This window comes from Anguilla rostrata, chromosome 5 (genome assembly GCF_018555375.3).
Source record: "Anguilla rostrata isolate EN2019 chromosome 5, ASM1855537v3, whole genome shotgun sequence".
NCBI classification, from domain to species: Eukaryota; Metazoa; Chordata; class Actinopteri; order Anguilliformes; family Anguillidae; genus Anguilla; species Anguilla rostrata.
Genome location: NC_057937.1, coordinates 7429596 through 7451133, shown reverse-complemented (window position 1 = coordinate 7451133; position 21538 = coordinate 7429596). Strand labels below are relative to the sequence as shown.

At 46.0% G+C, this 21538-nt stretch overlaps 1 protein-coding gene across 7 annotated transcripts in view; it reads right to left on the bottom strand.

The window, feature by feature from the left end:
* Nucleotides 1-21111, bottom strand: part of LOC135254567 (prominin-1-A-like) — a 29555-nt gene extending 8444 nt beyond the window's left edge. For 2 of the 7 annotated variants that reach the window (XM_064334842.1, XM_064334839.1), the window contains exons 1-21: nt 20584-21111; nt 13772-13830; nt 12775-12801; nt 11671-11876; nt 10421-10541; nt 10011-10074; nt 9543-9632; nt 8493-8516; nt 7450-7667; nt 7070-7144; nt 6700-6763; nt 5773-5932; nt 5254-5406; nt 4751-4874; nt 3172-3275; nt 2782-2866; nt 2514-2660; nt 2259-2330; nt 1511-1603; nt 434-487; nt 14-94 (exon numbers count right to left, since the gene is read on the bottom strand). In XM_064334842.1, coding sequence (XP_064190912.1) covers nt 14-94; nt 434-487; nt 1511-1603; nt 2259-2330; nt 2514-2660; nt 2782-2866; nt 3172-3275; nt 4751-4874; nt 5254-5406; nt 5773-5932; nt 6700-6763; nt 7070-7144; nt 7450-7667; nt 8493-8516; nt 9543-9632; nt 10011-10074; nt 10421-10541; nt 11671-11876; nt 12775-12801; nt 13772-13830; nt 20584-20809 — 2247 coding nt within the window. In that variant the 5' untranslated portion in view covers nt 20810-21111. Of the gene's footprint in view, nt 1-13; nt 95-433; nt 488-906; nt 925-1510; nt 1604-2258; nt 2331-2513; nt 2661-2781; nt 2867-3171; nt 3276-4750; nt 4875-5253; nt 5407-5772; nt 5933-6699; nt 6764-7069; nt 7145-7449; nt 7668-8492; nt 8517-9542; nt 9633-10010; nt 10075-10420; nt 10542-11670; nt 11877-12774; nt 12802-13771; nt 13831-20583 lie in introns of all 7 variants that reach the window. The other 5 variants (XM_064334837.1, XM_064334838.1, XM_064334841.1 and 2 more) reach the window with 5 other exon arrangements.
* Nucleotides 21112-21538: the final 427 nt, after the last annotated feature.

The window sequence follows — 21538 nt, the reverse complement described above, 5'->3', positions numbered from 1 at the left end:
TGAGTTGCTGTACCTGCTGGACCACGAACGATGCGTTCTGGCTGATGAGGTATTCCGCTGCGTTGATGGCGCTCAGCACATCGTTGATCGTGTCCTGCGCAGCATGGGAAAAAAAGAGGAACAGCACTGTGTGGAAAAACTGCGGCATGATGATGTGTCCAAGCAAAAACTTTCTCTGGGTTTTATTTTTCATACAACCTCTGACCCTTACAAATGGATGAGATCCTGCACACACAATAATGCTATCGCTAAACAGCAATATAAACTTCTACAGCTCCGATGAAGAGTTGGGGGATAGGGTTACAGTATATCATGTGTGGGGGTAGGGGGGGGGGGGGTACGTTTGTGGTTCATCATGGGAGATAAGGCTGTGATTTATCATGAGGGTGGGGGTGGGGGGGTGTACATGTAAACCTATGATCTGAATACTCACCGGCAGGGTAGAAGCAGATCTCTGAAGCTGCCGAATGCTCTGATTCAGAGTGCTCTGTAAAGAGGAGTTAAACATTACAGACACAGCGCACACACACGTGCGTATAACCACAGCAAGACAGAGTCTTATAAAGGGAATCCAACATGTCCTACCTTATAAAGGGGAGTGGGCGTATCCTACAATATAAATGAAAGTGGGCGTGTCCTATTCTAAAAAGGGGAGTTGGCATATTGTATCATATAAAGGGAAGTGGGTGTGTTTAAAGGAACCTGGGAAGCCAAAAGTTCTCTGCCTCCATGCAAGCTGCCCCATGCGAAACACGTCCATTTGCAGCATATTACTAGTAGCGCAAAGCATTCACATTGGACGGAAAGTCAAAGTTAAGGAACGTCCCATTCAGAGAAAAGGCAGATAACCAGGTCTCAGCACCAGCAGCTCAGGGGGAAACACAGGGACGCTGCAGACATGCTTACCCTCGCTCGAACAAATTTCTTCACGGCCATTTGATAGCATTGGGAAAGTCATAAATGAAAGGAGAACAGTGACCTCTACTGCAACAGATGTACCATTGCAATTTTACTTTGTTATAATGAGTGTTGAAGATTATAGGACATAGTCAGGTATATTTCATTATGATAGTCAGCAGTGGATGGCAACCTACAAACTAAACAAAGCATGCACTTCTCTTACTCTGTGATATTTTCTATGGATAATTTAAAGGACAATACTACTTTTCAAACTCAGAACTGTGCCTAATGCCAGAGCTTTCTGTAGCCATACCAGCTTTGAACAGGCCATTTAATCTAAGTTACAGTGCATAAATAAGCTTAATTTCTACCTGCCTGTGTAATGTATTTTACTTAATGCTGGCCACAAAGCGCACAGACTGCCGGGTTTCAAACTGAGCCCATTACAGGGAGACAGGCGATTCCACCCAGGCTTCACACGGACTGGTTTCATTCTCCTGAGAGCTCACGCGGTCCTGGCTCCTGGCCACAAGACCGCAGGCAACAGAGGCCTTGGTCGTTAACGTGCTCCGGTGCCGTTTCCCAGCAGGCACCGGGGCAGCATAATTACCATGGCCTGCTCCATGGGGACCACCTGCAGGCTGTGGATCTGGCGGATGCTGCTGGCGTGTCCCTTCAGCGCGTTCTCCAACGCTCCTCGCGGCTGTCAGCCCGACGGACAGCGCAGGGGCGGGGGCGGACAGAGGGGAGAAGACAGGCAGGGGCAGACGTGTGTCGGGGGGGAGGCAGAAAAATATATGGAGGGGGGCAGACATGCAGGGGAACGGGGCAGAAAAGGGAGGAAGGGGGAAGACGGGTTGGCGGGGAGGGCAGAAAGAGGAAGGGAGAGTGGCAGACAGGTTAGGGGGGGCAGAAACAGGCAGAACAGACATACAGAGAGGGGGCCAGACAGTAAGGGAGGGGGGCAGAAAGGGAGGGAGAGGGGGGCAGAAACTGGACACATCAGCTCCCCCCACAGGCACGAGGGGCTCTCGCTGTTTTATAAGAAACATTTCCCGGATGAATGGGGGGTCTGTTCAGGAAACTGAGCAACGCAGTAAAGCGGTACATTAAAAAAAACACCGCTTTCCACAGGCCTAGTCAGCTCTTCAAGTGCATAGCAGGGCTGCATACTGCTAGCTTTGATTTGAAAAAAGTAAGCATCTATTTACAAAGCGAAAACAAAGCCTAAATCTAGCCAAGTGCTTTACTAAAATCACTACACCTCTACTAAAGCGGGGATTTGGGAGCCGGTGTTTAGCCACTATGCAGAAGCGCTATTCTGATACTTTACGTGATTAGATTTTATTTGAGCTCACCAGCTGGTCTGCTTGAGCCTCCAACTCATTGGCAAATGACAGCAGGTCCACCAGTGTCACACCTTTGTTTACCTGTAAAGTCCACAGAAGTAAACTCACATGCATATGCACAGACATAAACTCAAATGCCTTTCGTATGATACGTATGAGTTTGAGTCGTCAGGTTCATGCTGCACGTAGCAGGCTTATGCACAGCTGTGTATGTAATGCATGTGAGAGAACAGGAGAGCGGACTTGTGTCAGAGCCCACCCCACCTCAGCCAGGTAAGCAGCGTAGTTGATGCCCCCGACGCCTGTGTTGGCAAACTGCATGAGGTTCTCCCTCCCCGCGGCCTCCAGCAACACAATCCCCCGGAAGTCCACCTTCACCTCGTTGAACAGTTTAGTCAGATCCTTGGTGTACTGAAAATAAAAAGAGGCCTTTACCAGAGGTATTACTTCCTGAAAATTAAATATCAGTGTAATTGCAGCGTTGGTTGAGAGCATGGACACAGTGAGAACCCTAACACTAACTCTCACTCACCACACTGATATTCAAGAACGTGTGCACATTGAAGAGATTGTCCAATTTCAGCGCAGAGTAGAGGCCTCTGTTTTCTTTGCAGCTCCTGAGAGAGAGAGATAGAGAGAGTGAGAGGGAGAGAGAAAACATTTAATTGCTCTGTGAAACACAAATGCTTCTGTGTCTTTGTTATTTCATCCTGATTCCCTCTATGGTGAGGTCCACATCTGGGGTAGTGTATGGTGAGGAATGGATCTATTTTGGTTTACTGGTACACTCTGTATATGGTAAGGCAAAGGTCTAGTTTTGCCAACTGGTACACTCAATAGAGTGTCTATAGAGAGGCTGAGATCTAGTTTGGCTTACAAGGACATGCCGTCTATGGTGAGGTTGACATCAAATTTTGCTCACCTGTAAACGCTCTCTATGGTGAGGTCCAGGTCCGGTTTGCCGAAAAGCATGGTTGGGAGGATGTTTCGTGCTTTGGGGTTCACCATGTACGGAGTGTCCATGACCTGTTGAAGGCAATATTTCATGCTGGTCAGGAGCACAAGGAAACAGTATCAACATCATCATCATTTATAATACAAAAACTGTTCTATTCGTTAAGTGTTTAGAGTGCACGGTCCATAGTGTGAATGTGCAGAGCACACTTATGTGCACGTGTTCCACCAGTCCACAGTAACAACAGCCGCCCCTGTGTAGAGCGTTATATAAGTATTTACGGGATGCCAACATCAACAGCGAGCAAAGATTATGGCAATGAGACAAGATCGAAAAAAATCCTCTTGAAATGCGTTTCCTAACACCCCAAAAAGAATCGAATGTGTCCCGGTCTGCAATCGTACTTCATCGAGCATCAAATGTGTCCTGTTCAGCAATTGGACTTTATCGAGCGTTTCAATAAAACAGTTTTTGTCGGCTGTGTTTCACTGCAGTCTCTGTGGCGTGGATTCTTAACGAAAACTCCCTCCTTAAGTTTCTCAGTTTAAATGCAGTTTTTCATTGCGTTGAATGGGACGGCTTCTGTTACAGGCTAATTTATAACTTTTTACAAATCTGTTTCCCTTGAAAAACATCGGTTGGCATGAATGATAGCAACAGTGAAATCGCTGAAGTACAAGAGAACAATGCTGCTCTTGAGGAGGGGTGCCTATTACTGGTGGGAGTCATACTCACTGGTAATGAACACAAATCCAGAGCAGTGTTCTCCAGAGAAACTGAATGAATGCATGAATGAATGAAGACTGTGGGGTAATATCCAGACAGAAATGAGCAAAAAAAGCACACAAGACTGGGGAACAGGCCGTGGTTTGTGTTAAAGGCAGCAGTGTGGATGTGCAGCTCCTCTGTTTTGCGTGACGGCCTGCTCTGTGTAACGCTCTGCTCCGTGTAACACTCTGCTCCGTATAACGCCCTGCTCTGTGCTGTGTACCACCCTGTCGTGTGTAACACCGTGCTCTGTGTAACGCCCTAGTCCGTGTGACACCCTGCTCTGTGTAACGCTCTGCTCCGTGTAACGCCCTGCTCCGTGTAACACTCTGCTCCTTGTAACGCCCTGCTCCGTGTAACGCTCTGCTCCGTGTAACGCTCTGCTCCGTATAACGCCCTGCTCTGTGCTGTGTACCACCCTGTCGTGTGTAACACCGTGCTCTGTGTAACGCCCTAGTCCGTGTAACGCCCTGCTCCGTGTAACGCCCTGCTCCGTGTAACGCCCTGCTCCTTGTAACGCCCTGCTCCGTGTAACGCTCTGCTCCGTGTAACGCTCTGCTCCGTATAACGCCCTGCTCTGTGCTGTGTACCACCCTGTCGTGTGTAACACCGTGCTCTGTGTAACGCCCTAGTCCGTGTGACGCCCTGCTCTGTGTAACGCCCTGCTCCGTGTAACACTCTGCTCCGTATAACGCCCTGCTCTGTGTAACGCCCTGCTCCGGGTAATTCCCTGCTCTGTGTAACAGTGTGAATACTAGGCCCCTATCTCTCGACTTGCCTTGAAAAGCTGTCTGGTCTCATAAGGCTCACAGACTAGCTTCTCCACGTTGCCCCCGACGACGAAGGTGGTAGTGACCAAGGCCATCAGCACCCAGGAGAAGATGAAGCTGAAGCCAACTCCACTGATCCCGACAGCAAAGGAGGAAGGGTGTTAGATCACATCCCACACACTCAGAGAGGAATAATGTTAGGTCACATTCCACACACTTAGAGGAAGGTGCTAGATCACATCCAACACACTCAAAGGAAGGGTGTTAGGTCACATCCCACACACTCAGAGAGAAATAATGTTAGGTCACATATTACACACACATAGGAAGGGTGTTAGATCACATCTCACACACTCAAGAAGAAGGTTGTTAGATCACATCCCACACCCTCCGAGGAAGAGTGTTGGGTCACATCCCACACACTCAGAAATGTGTTTTTGATGTTTTGGCAGGGCATTTTGGTGATTGACAGGGTGTTTCGGCGTTCAGGCAGAGAGCTGAGGGCACTCACGCCATGAGGAGGATGCCGCCGGTGTTGGACAGGCAGCCGCGGGTGGTGGGGGTGGCGTGTTTGTCGTAACCGCAGCTTCCGCACAGTATACCCAGGAAGTTGAACGCAAGGATGAGCACCACCATACAGCATACCACCACACAGCCGACCCACCTGCAGGGGGAACCAGAGAGCCAACTCTCAGCACCAACGTGAAAAAACACATTTGCAGACGTGACTGAACAGGGAATATCCTGAAGCTTTTTGAAGAAAGGCGACTGCTTCTTTTAATGGTACCACCAGAATGCCCTTAGTCTGCTCTCTGTCAACATCCATCTCTCAGAGTGGTCTCATCTCTTCTTATGACTGAAAAGCCACATGGAAAGGGTGTGCTTTACAGAAACTACTACAACCACACTGCTGTAGAAACACAGTGCAGATTTAGCCAGGGAAGAGCTGCATTTTCATGTCACAGAACTGAGATTGAGATCCCGGGACAGTTGTGGTTGATGAGTGCATGGTGGTATGGGGGGTGGGCACCTGTAAAAGTCCATCTGGTCGATCTGTGGGTAGAAGGCCTCCATCATCATCTGCTTCTCTGTAAGGAAAAGGGTGAAGTTGGCCAGGGAGTCCTGGATGGCGAACATTTTGGCGAAGGCGGTGATGTTTCCCCCGATGGTGTCGAGCACGCCTTTGACCCCTGTGTGGGAGAGGGGTGTATACATTCAGCAGAACGAGAACAATGTTGGGGTGTGACTGAGCTAGAGGTGACAGCAGGGAGCTGGGATCTGTGTTCAATTCTATGAGTAGGACAACATTGTATGACTATATACACAACACACAGGAACAGCTCTGCACAGACACACACACATGCACACACACGCACAGAGCCACAGGCTATCACACACACACAGAGCCAGGGGCTAGCACACACACACACACACACACACACACACGCACATGCACACACGCACACACACAGCCACAGGCTGTCAAACTACATAATTTGACGTCACTTACGAGGCAAGGCTGTGAAAGACACAGACAGCAGTAGCAGAAAAACAGAAGGAACACATTGAGCGATTAACTCCAAACACGACAAAGCATTTCAGTTCTCATTTGGATGCTGAAAGAGAGATAATGACTGGCATCCATGTAAGAAACCGTTTTACTCAGGCTCTCACCACCTTGAAGATCAGAAAGTAAAACATTGTCAAGGGAGGAAACATTTGTGGAAATTGTGAAGGATAAAAAGTTTTTAGCATAGCATGTCAGGCAGAGGTTTGCTGGTCTGCCCCTTTTAGTTTGCTGGTCAGCCCCCAAGAAAGCAGGTGAGATGAATGGTTATGAATAAAAAAATAAACCAATCAAACAAACAGTCAAATTTGCTTGGACAGTGAAATGTGTAGCAGATATTTTGCAAGAACGAAAGATATTTTAAATGACAATTATGGCATTTTCTCTCACCTAGAACCACACCCCTGGTCTGTTCTTTTACCATGCTGGGAGTGTTGTTAAACGAGGAATACCCCTGGAATCATACAACACAGGACAAAGAGTGAGCTCCACTGTGAAAATATGCCCTCACACTCAATTACGCACACACGCACACACACACACACACTCAGACAAGCACACACACTCTCAGTAACATGAGTATGTATTTGACTATATATGTCTGACACAAAAGTACTCAATTCTTTTAAATACGTAGGTAATCTGGTGCAGTTTACTAGCTGGTTTCCAAGGTAGCAAGCAGAGAATAGCAGATGAAGACACAGGGCATCCCATCAGGAGTGTGTGTGTGTGTGTGTGTGACGATGGCGTCCTTGGTCACCTTTTGAACGATGTTGCTGAGGTCAGTCTTTAGAACATTGTTCACATTCTCCAGCTGCTGACCCACTTCAGGCAACTGAGAAGCACAAGAGAACGTTAATAAAGGTCCTGTTAAACACACCAGCCTAACAGGGGGGAGCTTTAATAACAGCACAGTTAAAGAGACCAGCCAATCAGGAGGGGGGTGGGGGGGAGGGGGCTTTAATAACAGCACTGTTACACAGAACAGCCAGACTGGGTGGGAGAACTTTAATCACAGAACTGTTAAACAAACCGGCCCAACTGAGGTTTGGGCGGGGTGGAGGGCTTTAATCACAGCATTGTTAAACAGACCGGCGAAACTGAGGTTTGGGGGGCGGGGGTTTAAGGGAAGACACGCACCCCAGTGAAGTCGGCGTTGATGCCCAGCTGGCTGAGCGTGCCGCGGATGGTGTTGCAGGTGTGGGACACGGCGCCGTTGGAGCAGGCCGGGTCGTTGAGCGTGTTGCCCAGGCTGGACCTGACGTTGCTCAGGAGGGTCTGCAGCTCAGTGCTGCCGCCCTGCAGGGTGTCCAGAGCAGCGCTCACGTTCTCCAGAGCCTCCTTAGTCTCCCGCATCGCTGCTCACAGCAACAGAGCACATCAGCGTCAAAGGCCCTCACACACACACACACACACACACACACACAGCACACACACACTCATACATACACACACACCAAAGGTGGACAGTTCTGGCCAAAACCCACCATGACTCAGCCAGGCAGAACCCCTTCTGTTCACTTCATCAAATCACTTTCCTTCCAAAATCACTCACTACACACACAGTGCTCTAAGGACACTTCATCTAGAGTATTTACAACTGCTCTGTTTTAGGCTGACAAAAAAAAACAAACCTGCTGCTTGAACACATGAGTAAGAGTATGCATATGGAATTAGCCTGAGAGCTATACTGGGACCCAACGGCAGATAAGACTCTCAGTGTTGCCCACAGTAATTGGCTGAAACCTCCTGAAGACAGGAGGTGGGTAGCACCAGAAGAAAGAGATCAACGTGTTTATTTAATCAGCTCAGTTCTCCTGAAGTATAAAGGAGACAGAAGGGGACAGAAAGTGTTTTAAAAAAAAATAAAAACACAGTGGGCTTTGAATCCCAGTTCAGCTACCACCGCAGTTCAACATAACGTAACACAAAGCAGAATTAAACAGCATGGTGTCCATTATCTAGAGCCCTTCACCTTCACTATAACCAAACAGACAGAAAGAGAGACTCTCCAATCACAGTGTTCCCTGTTGTGATATGTTCTGTTCTACACACCAGTTCCACCAGCCTTGTCCAGAACCTCAGGAGACTGAGATCTTGAAGCACCATGATGGGTTTTGACCAGTCCACATGCAACCAAACAGGAGTGAGAGCAATGTACTGGGGGGAAGAGTGCTCCTTACCTTTGATTGCCATCTCCACTTTAACTTTGAGAAGAAAAAAAAACAAAAGTATGAGAATGAAGAGCAAGCTCAGTTATGTAATATTAATACTAATAGGTAATATGGGCATGTTCTTTGTACAAAGGCTAATATACCGAGAAATAAACAGCTTTAGAATCTCATATAAGAAATAAAGAGAGCAGGTAAATAATGTGAATCTAATTATGGAGAATCAGACAGGATTTAATTAATACATTTACTAAACAAAACAGAACAATACAATTGAACTACATTATTCTGTCAAGGAAAATCAATAGAAATATGAGAATATATATATTTTTTATTAAGCATGAAATGCATGCAAGACAAAATGCAAGATGCTAAAAGACCCTGCTTGTCTAATGATAACTAGACTTACCAGAACACAAATGTTGCAGGAACCTCCAAAATCGTAAACTCAAAACTCCCCCCAGTGGCTAATTATGCAACAACAGTTCACAGATATACAGCTGTGTCGTACAAATTGGGTTGTACATATAAACAAGCCCCTGAGAATAATTATAAGAAATGCATCATGTAGACGTTTGGCACCAAAGCCCTGTTTATCTGGATTCTGTCATTAACTGAACAGAAATCTCTAGAATGAGTCCCCAGATACTGGTCAAGTCTCTGTAGGATTTCATGTTTTTAACAACAGAGCCAATCAAAGACGAGCAAACGTTCAATTAATCTGGTTGAGTGCTATAACAATACGCTACATTCTGAGAAAAGCTTTGTGTGGCTCACACACAGAACTGAGGTCACAACATTCCGAGAACACATTGTGCTGAGGTCACACTTCACTGAGGTCACACTGTACTGACTTTCCAATACTGAGGTCACACCATTCTGAGGTCACAGTACTGAGGTCACATTGTAATGAGGTCACACTGTGCTGAGATCACAGTACTGAGGTCACATTGTGCTGAGGTCACAGTACTGAGGTCACACCTTGCTGAGGTCACAGTACTGAGGTCACACAGTGCTGAGGTCACAGTACTGAGGTCACACTGTACTGAGGCCATACCATACCTGAAGCCATGCTCAGGGCTGCATCGAGAGCAGGAAGAACTTCTTTTCCAAGCTGAGCCTGAATTTTAACTCCCAGCAGCTGGTGAATATCTGAAAGGACAAATGCAAGCCTGGGAATGAATGTGATGAACAGGACTCATATGATTGATTATAAAGTACATGATAAAATCTAGACTGCATCTTAGTAGAAATATATATATATATTTAGAAATATATTTGTCCGCAGTCTCCATAGCATTAGCATGTAGCATTTCATGTCTCTATAGCATTAGCATGAAGCATCTATACTGTCTATAGCATTAGCATGTAGCATTTGCAGTCTCCATGGCATTAGCATGCCTACAATAAATCAGACCTCCATTCTATACCTGCTGTGCTGCACACACACATAATCACAGATATTTCAGAATGGCACCATTATGTGCATGTCCCATAGGAACCATGATGCACTGCTCCTGCTGCACTTACTGTCCAGGTCGTACAGGACTTTGTTCTTGGCGGTGTTGTACTGAGCAGTAAGGTAGTCGATTTGCTGAAATACAAACAGATTGTCATCAGCCAAAAGACATGGGTTTAGTGGCAGATGTAATAGCTTAAGGACAGAGGCATCCTTACAGTCATTGCAGTATGTTTAGGCTAGGACAGAGCTGTCTTAACACATTTACACACACAAACATTCACGTACGCATACGCATACATATATGTACACACACACACGCACGCACATACACACACACAAAAATGTTACGGTCGCAGTTTGTCTGAAAGGATTTCCTGTTGTTCTTTTCATGGACTGTGCTATATCTCTACCCCTTTCACACACGCGGCGGGCGTAATTCATACGTCTGGATGGCCAATCACAAAGCCACGCTGCTTACCGCGGGGGTCTCGTTGGCGAAGGACTTGAGGTCCTTAATGTTGGCGTTGACCAGCCTCCTGGTGCCCTTCAGCTGGTTGGTGAGGTTCTGGTTGGCAGCGTAAGCGCACAGCACGCCAGCTCTGAAAGAGGAAGACACCACGCTGATGACCGTCTGCCATCTTACTAAGAGGTGAGAGGGATTTGCTTGGCAAGGCTACAGACTTACAGTACTGTGAGCCTGACCAGGCTGCTCATTACCTTACAGCACTATGAGCCAGACCAGGCTGCTCATAACCTTACAGCACTATGAGCCAGACCAGGCTGCTCATAACCTTACAGCAATATGAGCCAGACCAGGCTGCTCATAACCTTACAGCAATATGAGCCAGACCAGGCTGCTCATAACCTTACAGCAATATGAGCCAGACCAGGTTGCTCATAACTGTACAGTATTACAAGCCAGACCAGGCTGCTCATAAAATGATGGTATTATGAACATGACCAGGCTGATCATAACCTTACAGCACTGATTTATGTTGCCAGAAATTAATTTTCATGACTGATCTCAAGCAAAAAAGCAACTGCTGTTGATGTAGAAGTAATAATTATTTTTGAATGAATTTTTTGGGATGAGCAGATAACATTCAGCAGATGCAGATTTTCTTTCGAGATTTACTGAACCTATAAAAAAGACACCTACTGTACGGCTGTCCTGTGAGAACCATGCAGAGAAAGGCCCTACAAAGTTCACCCTGACCGCACGAAGGCCAGCTGACCTTTGACCTTGTTGCTATTTTAATCATGGTCCCCCCCACACACGGGGAATTACCCTAATCAACTTTAGCCGCCACCCCTCACCCCAGCCTGGCCAATGGCAGAGGAGCAGGGGTGGAGGTGGGGGGTGGGGTGAAGCATATCAGGGATTTGCCGCGCGGTTGCTAGTTTCTCGCTAACGCTGGCTGACTGTGCCATCCCATGTTTCCCTCATAATACAGCTACATTTCATTAGACAGATATGTGCTCTTTTACTTCAGCCTCTGTCTCTTCACATGAAAGTGCTGCTCAGGGTGTTTGTGGTACACAGTCCAGTTCCACACTGGTGGGTAGATCGGATCTCAGCGCAGTTCACCTGCACAGCCTGTGCATGTGCTTAAATGATAGCTTTTCTCGCAGGGCTGCATACTGGGCAGGCTGTAGCATGTAAATAAGTTAACTGCTGAGAATCCCTCTGGCACGTTGCTTTGCCGGTGGGGGTGACTGCTCACTCACGTGATGATGACGGAGGTGGCGATGAGGACGGTGGTGAAGAAGCCCCTCTGGCAGTCCGCGTTCTTGCGCTGGCGCTGGTGCATCTCCCCGCCGCAGTTCTCGCAGCAGCGGCACATGCAGAAGCACAGCCCCACCAGCGGCGTCAGCAGCACAAACAGCACCCCCACGCACGCACACACCACAAACCCTATCTCATAGTATACGGCCTGCAAGAGAAACAGCAGAACCATCACATGCACGCACACACACACACACACACGCACGCACACACCACAAACCCTATCTCATAGTATACGGCCTGCAACAGAGAGAGCAGAACTCACACACACACACACACACGCACGCACGCACACACACATGCACGCACACACCACAAACCCAATCTCATAGTATACGGCCTGCAACAGAGAGAGCAGAGCTATCACACACACACACCACACACACACACACACACACACACACACACACCACACACACCCGATCATACACACCACACACACAACACACAACCACAAAACCTATTAAGTATACGGCCTGCACAGAGAGAGGAGAGCTATCAACACACAACACACACACAACACGCACTGCGCACACACACACACACACACACACGCACACACCACAAACCCTATCTCATAGTATACGGCCTGCAAGAGAAACAGCAGAACCATCACATGCACGCACACACACACACACACGCACGCACACACCACAAACCCTATCTCATAGTATACGGCCTGCAACAGAGAGAGCAGAACTCACACACACACACACGCACGCACGCACACACACATGCACGCACACACCACAAACCCAATCTCATAGTATATATGGCCTGCAACAGAGAGAGCAGAGCCATCACACACACACACACACACATACGCACGCACACACACACACACACACACACACATACGCACGCACACCCTGATTACATTACTACATCACCAGCTACTACAGGCCTAAATGCAGTGCGGTATGCAGTATGTAACACTGGGATCCAGTGATAATTCCACGGTTAAGAAAGACCCTACGAGAGAGAGGTTGCAGGCGTGGGGTAGTGTGAATAGGGGTGGGGGTGGGGGGGGCGGGCGGGTGCATTACCTGAAGTGACAGAACTACGTTCTCTGGCTGCGTAGCCAAAGCAGACAGGCAGCAGGCAGCAGGCAGCAGGCAGCAGGCAGACAGACAGAGCAGCATGCAGAAGACAATGTGACAGCAACCGGTGAGAGTGATGAATCCAAAGGCAATACCAATAAAACAAACAGCAATACTCCAACCAACAAAAAACAAACAGCCAGACTCCAACTGACACAAAACAAACAGAAAGACTCCAGCTGACTGAAAACAAACAGCAAGACTCAAACTGACACAAAACAAACAGTATGACTCCTACTGACACAAAACAAACAGCAAGACTCAAACTGACTCAAATCAAACAGCAAGACTCAAACCGACTCAAAACAAACAGCAAGACTCTAACGGACACAAAACAAACAGCCAGACTCCAACTGACACAAAACAAACAGAAAGACTCCAGCTGACTCAAATCAAACAGCAAGACTCAAACCGACTCAAAACAAACAGCAAGACTCTAACGGACACAAAACAAACAGCAGGACTCAAACTGACACAAAACACACGCAAAGATTCTAAATCAGCACCAAATAAACCAAAACACTCAAAATCGACACAAACCAGGTATATTGAGCATTTTAAACTGCCAGTCATAGACCTAATGTATTGCAGATATCCTCCTATCCTTCTAACAAAAGAGTAACATCAAAACGTATTTTATTCATCTTTAATCAAATAATAGATCTTTGCTGTAACTGAATGAACAAATAAGCTCTTCCAGGGCAGATCGCGGAATTCATTGCTAACATGAAGCAGTCATTCATCCCACACAATGACGCACAACCTGCATAATCTGAGCAGCAAAAAGCAGCCAGAGACACCACAGACGTTTCCATACCACACGTCTCCTCTGGCAATGCTATGAAAATTCACTGCATATTGTGTCAGACGCATGCGTGCACACACTCTCTCGCACACGCGTGCACACGCTCGCTCACACACGCGCGCGTGCACGCACAGATACCTTCTTATATTCCGTCTGGAGCTCTCCCATGCTTTGCAGGGCCACTTTGACGATGAGATCTGGAATGACATGGGGAAAACAAGCACAGCATTTTGTCATGAAACACTGCATGACAGACTGACACTACCAAGGTCACTATGAACAGTTTTGCCTTGAAGAAAATTCACATTTCACGTAATAAAAAACGTGAAATGTCACTGCTTTGGCATTGCCTGCAGCAAAGTATGAATAAACAGCCTTACAAACCACTGCTACCATACAGAGTACTCCAATGCTACTTATTAAAAATAACCTTCATACCCATATTTCTTTTTTAATAAAATATCTTCTCTGTTATGTCTTGTAATCTGAACTGGGGTATTAGTTTAAAAAAAGTGCCACATACTTGTAAAACTGTCAGGATGTCAGGAAAAGTGTCTGGCATTATTAAGTCGGTGACAATAATATTGCATAAAATACAGTCATACTTAGACTGTACTATCAGTATGTCAGTATCAGTATGTCTGTACTATACTGTCAGCATATCAGTACTGTATTGTCAGTATGTCAGTACAGTACTGTCAGTATGTCACTATTGGTGTGTTAGTATTGTACTATCAGTACGAGTACTGTATTGTCAGTATATCACTATCAGTACTGCACTGTCAGTGTGTCAGTATCAGTATATTAGTACTGTACTGTCAGTACCAGTGGGTCAGTACTGTACTATCAGTCTGTCAGTATCAGTATGTCCGTACTGTACTGTCAGTGTGACAGTATCAGTATATTAGTACTGTACTGTCAGTACCAGTGGGTCAGTACTGTACCATCTGTGGGTCAGTACTGTACCATCAGTATGTCAGTATCAGTACGTCAGTACTGTACTGTCAGTATATCAGTGTGTCAGTACTGCATGCGTATGTGTGTCACGGAGGTGAGGGTGGGCTGGCGTGTCGAGCGTGTCACATGCGGCCACTGAGATTACGGCCTGGTAATGGGCTTACACAGCGCACCTGCCACCAACGCTCTCCTGCATCAACAGCCTTCTGAGAGAGCACGACAGCGTGATCAACACTGCTGCCACATGCCTCAGCCAATCAGCTCTTCCACAGAAGCATTCCCGTCTGCCTCAGCCAACCAGCTCTTCCACAGAAGCACTTCCACCTTCCTCAGCCAATCGGCTCTTCCACAGAAGCACTACTCCCACCTGCCTCGACCAATCGCCTCTTCCACAAAAGTGCTGCCACCTGCCTCAGCCAATCAGCGCCTCCCCTGAGAGAGAACCATCCAGTCGTCTCCGCACAGATCCCATTGGGACCGGAATGCAAACAGCCTAATCCAGCGTTGGCCTCCTCGCCTCTCTGTCAACACGCTGTGGAAACACACTGAGCGCGCTCCAAAAAACACCCATCCGTGAGCAGGCATGCATTCCTGTTCTGCTCATCGCTTCTGAAAATGGCGCACGTCTAGCACGTTACCAACATCTGTGTGAAAAGTCGGGGAAGGAAGGAAAATAAACGCACTCCATAATTTTAACGTCATAAGGTTCTGGTGATCACAGAGATTATATAAAAGAAGACAAGGACACTGCACATTTCAGCTCTGAAATGTTATTACCAACATTTTAAGTACTTGAACATGAACTCTAGTCTTCATCATCATGTTTTCTTCTGCCCTGATGAAGACTTCAAGGTCAAATGTTGGCAATAAAACGGCAGAGCTTAAGTGTGCTGTGCTCTTTTCTTATTCTGTACATGAATGCCCATGTAAAATAGAACTGGCAGCCCACTAGAGAAATGAGTCTCTCTCTATTGAAGGACCATTACAAGCCCAGTGGCCCCACAGACCTCCATTTATTCTGTTCCCAAGTCAGCTGGGTTTTAAATGTGAACGTAAATATGGAAGAGCATACACCTGAAACCAGTTTGGCTAAAAGTATGAAATAATAATAGAAATCCGATATGCAGGTGTTCTGTCCGATAGCCTTGAACTGATACATGACACTAGGGAAAGTGCTCCGGAATTTTCAATGCAAATGTTATATATGATATTTCATCAAAGTGAAAATCTCCGCTTTTAAACCAGAGTCACGAAGTGCGTATGCCCCCGGGTCACAAGTGCGCAGAACAATATTCAAAATGTTCTCTCGGATAGCTACGATGCCAGCGCTTATTTTGTATGGCCAAAACTCTAATTCAAATATTGGAGGGTTTTTTCTTGAGCTAAACCAAATCACATCCTCAACAAAAGACACCACACGCGTGAAACCGAATCGCACATTCAAAATATCCTCACATCTGAACTCTTTGAAGACAAGCTATTAGCATGCCATGGCCATGTTACCCCTGAAGCAGTTGAGAGGTTATCACAGGATAAAAAACGACAGCCTGTGTTTCAGAACAGTGGAGTCTTTTTTTTAAATCGAGTGAATCGGCAACTAGACGCTGCAGAGAGCTGTCATTGTCCTGTCAAGACATCTTTCGGGTTCGCTGTCATTGTGTCAAAAGGCTTTCTTGCATTCCATGCCATTTTAAATGTATATGTGATTGGAATGTGAAAAAGCTTTCAGGAAAAAAAGAATAATAAAGAGTAAAATATTAATAATAATATAATTATTCTTGCAATGTTAACTATAATGTAACTATAGTATTAACAGCTATTGAAATAACCCCATAGGCAAAGCACTTGGTTCGATATATCAAACCCCAGCTATAGAACATCATCCAACCAAGCACTGGACTCTGACTCCTATTCCCTGCCTAGTCCACTTCAGATCAATTCAATTTTATTTGTATCACGCTTTTTACAAAGACACTATCACAGACTCTTCACAGTGGAAAAACAAAAGAAAATTTGGCAGCACCAGGCATGAACCCAAGAGTGACAGAGACACAGAAACCAGGAGGGGGAATATAATGATGGTGTCACAGAGACCAGGAGGGGGAATATAATGATGGGGACACAGAGACAAGGAGGGGAATACAATGATGGTGTCACAGAGACCAGGATGGGGAATATAATGATGGACACACAGACACCAAGAGGTGGAATATAATGATGGTGTCACAGAGACCAGGAGGGGGAATATAATGATGGGGACACAGAGACCAGGAGGGGGAATATAATGATTGGGACACAGAGACCAGGAGGGGGAATATAATGATGGGGACACAGAGACCAGGAAGGGGAGTATAATGATCGGGACACCAACACCAGGAGGGGGAATATAATGATGGGGACACAGAGACCAGGAGGGGGAATATAATGATGGGGACACAGAGACCAGGAGGATGAATATAATGATGGGGACACAGAGACCAGGAGGATGAATATAATGATGGGGACACAGAGACCAGGAGGATGAATATAATGATGGGGACACAGAGACCAGGAGGATGAATATAATGATGGGGACACAGAGACCAGGAGGATGAATATAATGATGGGGACACAGAGACCAGGAGGATGAATATAATGATGGGGACACAGAGACCAGGAGGGTGAATATAATGATGGAGACACAGAGACCAGGAGGGTGAATATAATGATGGAGAGATGAAGGATCAGCTCTGGTTCCTGGCTGCAGTGATGGGCTGTTTTTTGATCCTCTGAGGCTATTTCAGGCTGGATCACTGCCCCACCAGCATATGGATAATCGTCTTAAAGTGGTCCTTCGGTTCGACAGTAAACTAGCCCCTCTGTGTCACCCTGTCCCCAGCATGGGGTCTACTTAAGACCTTAAACCTCCTGGTACCCCTGACCGGGGGAAAGGGACACTCCCCCTCCCCCAGCCAGGACACCCCTCCTCCAAGACACCGTAGTGTTTGGGGAGCCGGAAGAGCTGACAGCAGTCTTCCTCAGTCTCATGGAATGTGCTGGAAGGGTACCAGACTGATATCCAAGCCCTGATTTTATACAGCTACAAAATGAGAAATCAGACAGGTTTGGTGGGCTTTCAGGGGAGACCACACAGAATGTGACTTTGAATGAAAGCACCTTTGGACAAGCCATCATTTCAGCTCAAGGTAGCTTGCAAACTGAATAAACTATTCTCACTTCAAGCAAATGGCAAACAATAGTAAATTAAAGAAATTCTATGCAAAGCTAAGACACAGTAGTACAACTGTACTGCTCCAGAGAATGATACATTCTTTACGTCTGTCCTGTGAGTACAGTTTTCCTTATGCAAGCCTATATTACAGTATAATAGTATATGTCAATGATCCTTTTCCAAAAGGTTTGAAATTCACATATTAAACAAATGTAAATATCACATGAGAAGAACAAACAGATACTGGAAGGTCATATTCCCAGTCCAAATAAATCCAGGTAGGCTTAGCCAATGTAACTATTGTTTGTAAAACATTTTAAAATTCTCATTTTATAGAATCCACAGAATATAATAGAATATTATAGGATACAAGAATAAAAAATGAAAAGATTGAATATCTACAGCAGTGCTCACAGCTATCCAGAGCCAGAGAAACAATGACATTTTTTTTTTGCTGAAATTCAAGTGATTCATCAGCTCGTCATGCTTTGAGCTGATGACGGGTGTTGTCTCAGTCATGTCTTAGACATTTCTGGAGAAAAACAAATGGTGGAAAGTCTAAATGACATTTGAGATATGATGCACAGCCTGCCTCAAGCCAGATAAACCCATTACACAAAACGGGCAAAAATTTAAAAGCTCACTTTGTACAAGAAGCTTAAATTAAAATGCAGAGACAAATTACAAATGCTGACCTCATTTCTGAGAGGACTTTTGTGGCCACAGCACCTGACCACCAGAGAAACAATGACATGTGCACTGCATGCTGGGTAAAAGACCTAATCCTGTAATCTGCACAGGAGGCCGAGTGGCGATGGAGACTTTCACGCAGATCAGGAATTTATAACCAAACACCGGACGGCACCAGGCACCTGACAGTTTCAGAGTCCAGGGTATCCTAGCAACATTTTATGAATAAGCTTGTCAAATGAATGAATAAACGAAGGTCAATTCTGCCTTCATAACCGTGAATAGCCGTTTTATTTGTTTAAACGGCGATTCACTGTCTCCCGCTGTACGGAACAGCAATGCAGACGTCATAGTTGGGCTCACTGCAAAGTGGGAGTGGTGTTGCACTCAATTGCACTGAACAGACAGAGAGAGAATGTGAGCCATCTCTACATGAGAACTTCTATTAAAAAAGTATGTATAATGTGTTACTTTAGGGTGGGGGGGGGGGCGTGTCAGTGTTGGGGGGGGGTTCGCTTGAGAGCCCCCCGTGTCATGTCTGCGAGGAGGGTTAAATGGGGCATTGGAACTCACTGACTGCGGTGCCTGCAGCAAATCTAGACTGCTCTGCGCAGACGTATCACCAGGGGGTGGGGTGCTGCGCAGCTCAGCTAGGGGACTGCGGGGTGACTGCGCAGCTCAGCTAGGGGACTGCGGGGTGACTGCGCAGCTCAGCTGGGGGACTGCAGGGGGACTGCGGGGTGACTGGGCAGCTCAGCAGGTGGGCTGCAGAGTGACTGCGCAGCTCAGCTGGGGGACTGCGGAGTGAAAAGTGGTGGTGGGTGACGTGACAGAAGTGCATGCTAATCTGATTAGCTCTATAGTAAAATCCGATTCTTTTCATCATATCATTTATCATAAAAACACTGAGTTGCATTTAAAAGTACTGGAGCTACACAATCTACCTGCTCACTGGTTAACAACCAAAGAGAGAAATATTTATACAGAGCACAGTGACTTGGGATTCAGTCTACAGAGCAAAGATATCATGGGATGCAAAAAAAGAACTTGGATGAATTAATAGTATCAATAGTATCCAGTAAATATATTGTACAACAGCTTTAACAATGAGCAGTGGATGTAAAAATGTGTGCTCTGTCGGTCAGTATGATACCACAAATGTTTAAAATCCAAATAACATTATTCAGAAGCAGAAATGGAAGCCATGCTTACGGAGTGTTTGATTAAATATGTATCCAGTTCCCTTCAGTTATGTAATGCCTGGCATTCATTATTCAAAATGTAAAAAGCCCCCATTTTTCTAATCCAGAGAAAACAGCATCTGACTCTGAAACTAACACATAGCAACATATGGCCCTCCAGATTACAGGATTACCTAATTAAGCAGGTGACTCAGAAAGCCACGCCTAATCACAAGATTTTCTAAATTGATTACGAACACCGAAAATGGTAAGGACTTAAGACCAATCCTATTGGACTTTACCTTCTATCATGACCTCAGCTCCCTGAATGAGGAACAAACCACCACCACCACACAGAAAAGACAGCCTTGATTCAAATGTATTCCTACTGTATGTCAGAATCAATATTATCACCACACATTAGGTGCTGTAGCTTCATACTCCTCAATCAGACGTAATCATACTATACAGTTCAATCAATCTCCTTCAAATATTTGGCTGTCTGACAAACCCCCAGTTTTGCCATTGTAACAAAATATGAGTGTACAACAAAGTAGGAGGTGTTTGTGTGTGTTACTGTCCACCAATTTCTGCAATTTAGCAACAACAGGACCAGTCCTGTGAATATTTATCTCTTCTGGATTCCTTGCATTAAATGAGTGGCACGTCCAAATTATTGTGATTAACTGCTAACTTATCAGGGAGCCAATTAACCAATTAATCAAGGAAACTAATTGGTTTAGTTCGGTGCATTTGCAGGCAAAAGTGACCGACGTTGGACCGAGCGTAAAATGACCTGTGTTTAATGACACAAACCCAAAAATCAGGGATGGAGAAATGTATGCGTATGCGCATACTTTACCTGCCGGCACACCTGGGGAAGGCACTGGCGTGAGAGAAAAGCAACTCACCTTTGGGGAAGGGGTTAGGCTGCACCACGTACAGGAAAGCGTGCACCATGTGAAAGAGAATCCCGATCGCTCCAGGCTCATAGTAGGCGAGCGTCTCGTAAACTCCAGAAGGAACAAAACCGAAATCCAAAGTTCCTGGCTGGAATTGTTTGGCAGCTTTCTGAGGCTCCGTGGTGGCCACCCCCCAACAGCAGGCGAGAAAAAGCAACCCCACTTTCCCCAGCATGGCAGGACCAAAGTTGTTCAAAACAAACTGGCAATAATAAAAGGAAAGAAACTAAGGGAAGAGGGGTTATTCAAGGGGTATAAAAAAGGAGATATTTTGGTCAGATCAGATCTTTACATAAAAAAATGTAATAATGTTCCAGATAAGAACTCCTAGATTAAGTTCTGCTCTCCCGGGCTCGGTTCAGGGTGGACATCTCGCTCAGGTTATCTGCTCATCGCTCGTGCGCTGCGTAAAGACGGATGCGTTGCTGTCTGCTGCTCAGTGCTGCCAGAACCGTCACCGTGATCGCGGAGTGCGCGCGAACCTCAGCGCGCGCACGTGCGTGCATGAGAGAGAGAGAGAGAGAGAGAGAGAGAGAGATCTCACCTGTCCACGATATGACAAATCACGATTGGGACGGTGAATTCAGAACAGGTAGCTGGTTGTCAGTGACAAACAAGGAGCGATGATTTATTGCAGGGACGAGCTCTACAATTGCTCCTCACATTTATTATACTGAAATATCACGCACATTGCGAAAATAATGAATTACCATTCCGTGCCACAAGTGGCAACAACTACAATAATACTAGTTAATAAAATACCAGTATGACGTGACTTGGAATATAACATGTCTGTAAAATGACAGCTTTGCTTAAACCTTTTCAAAAAAAAAAAAAAACGATCGATAATAGAACACTAAACCCGTTATCTTTACAATTGGACCAATGTGTGATAATAACCCAT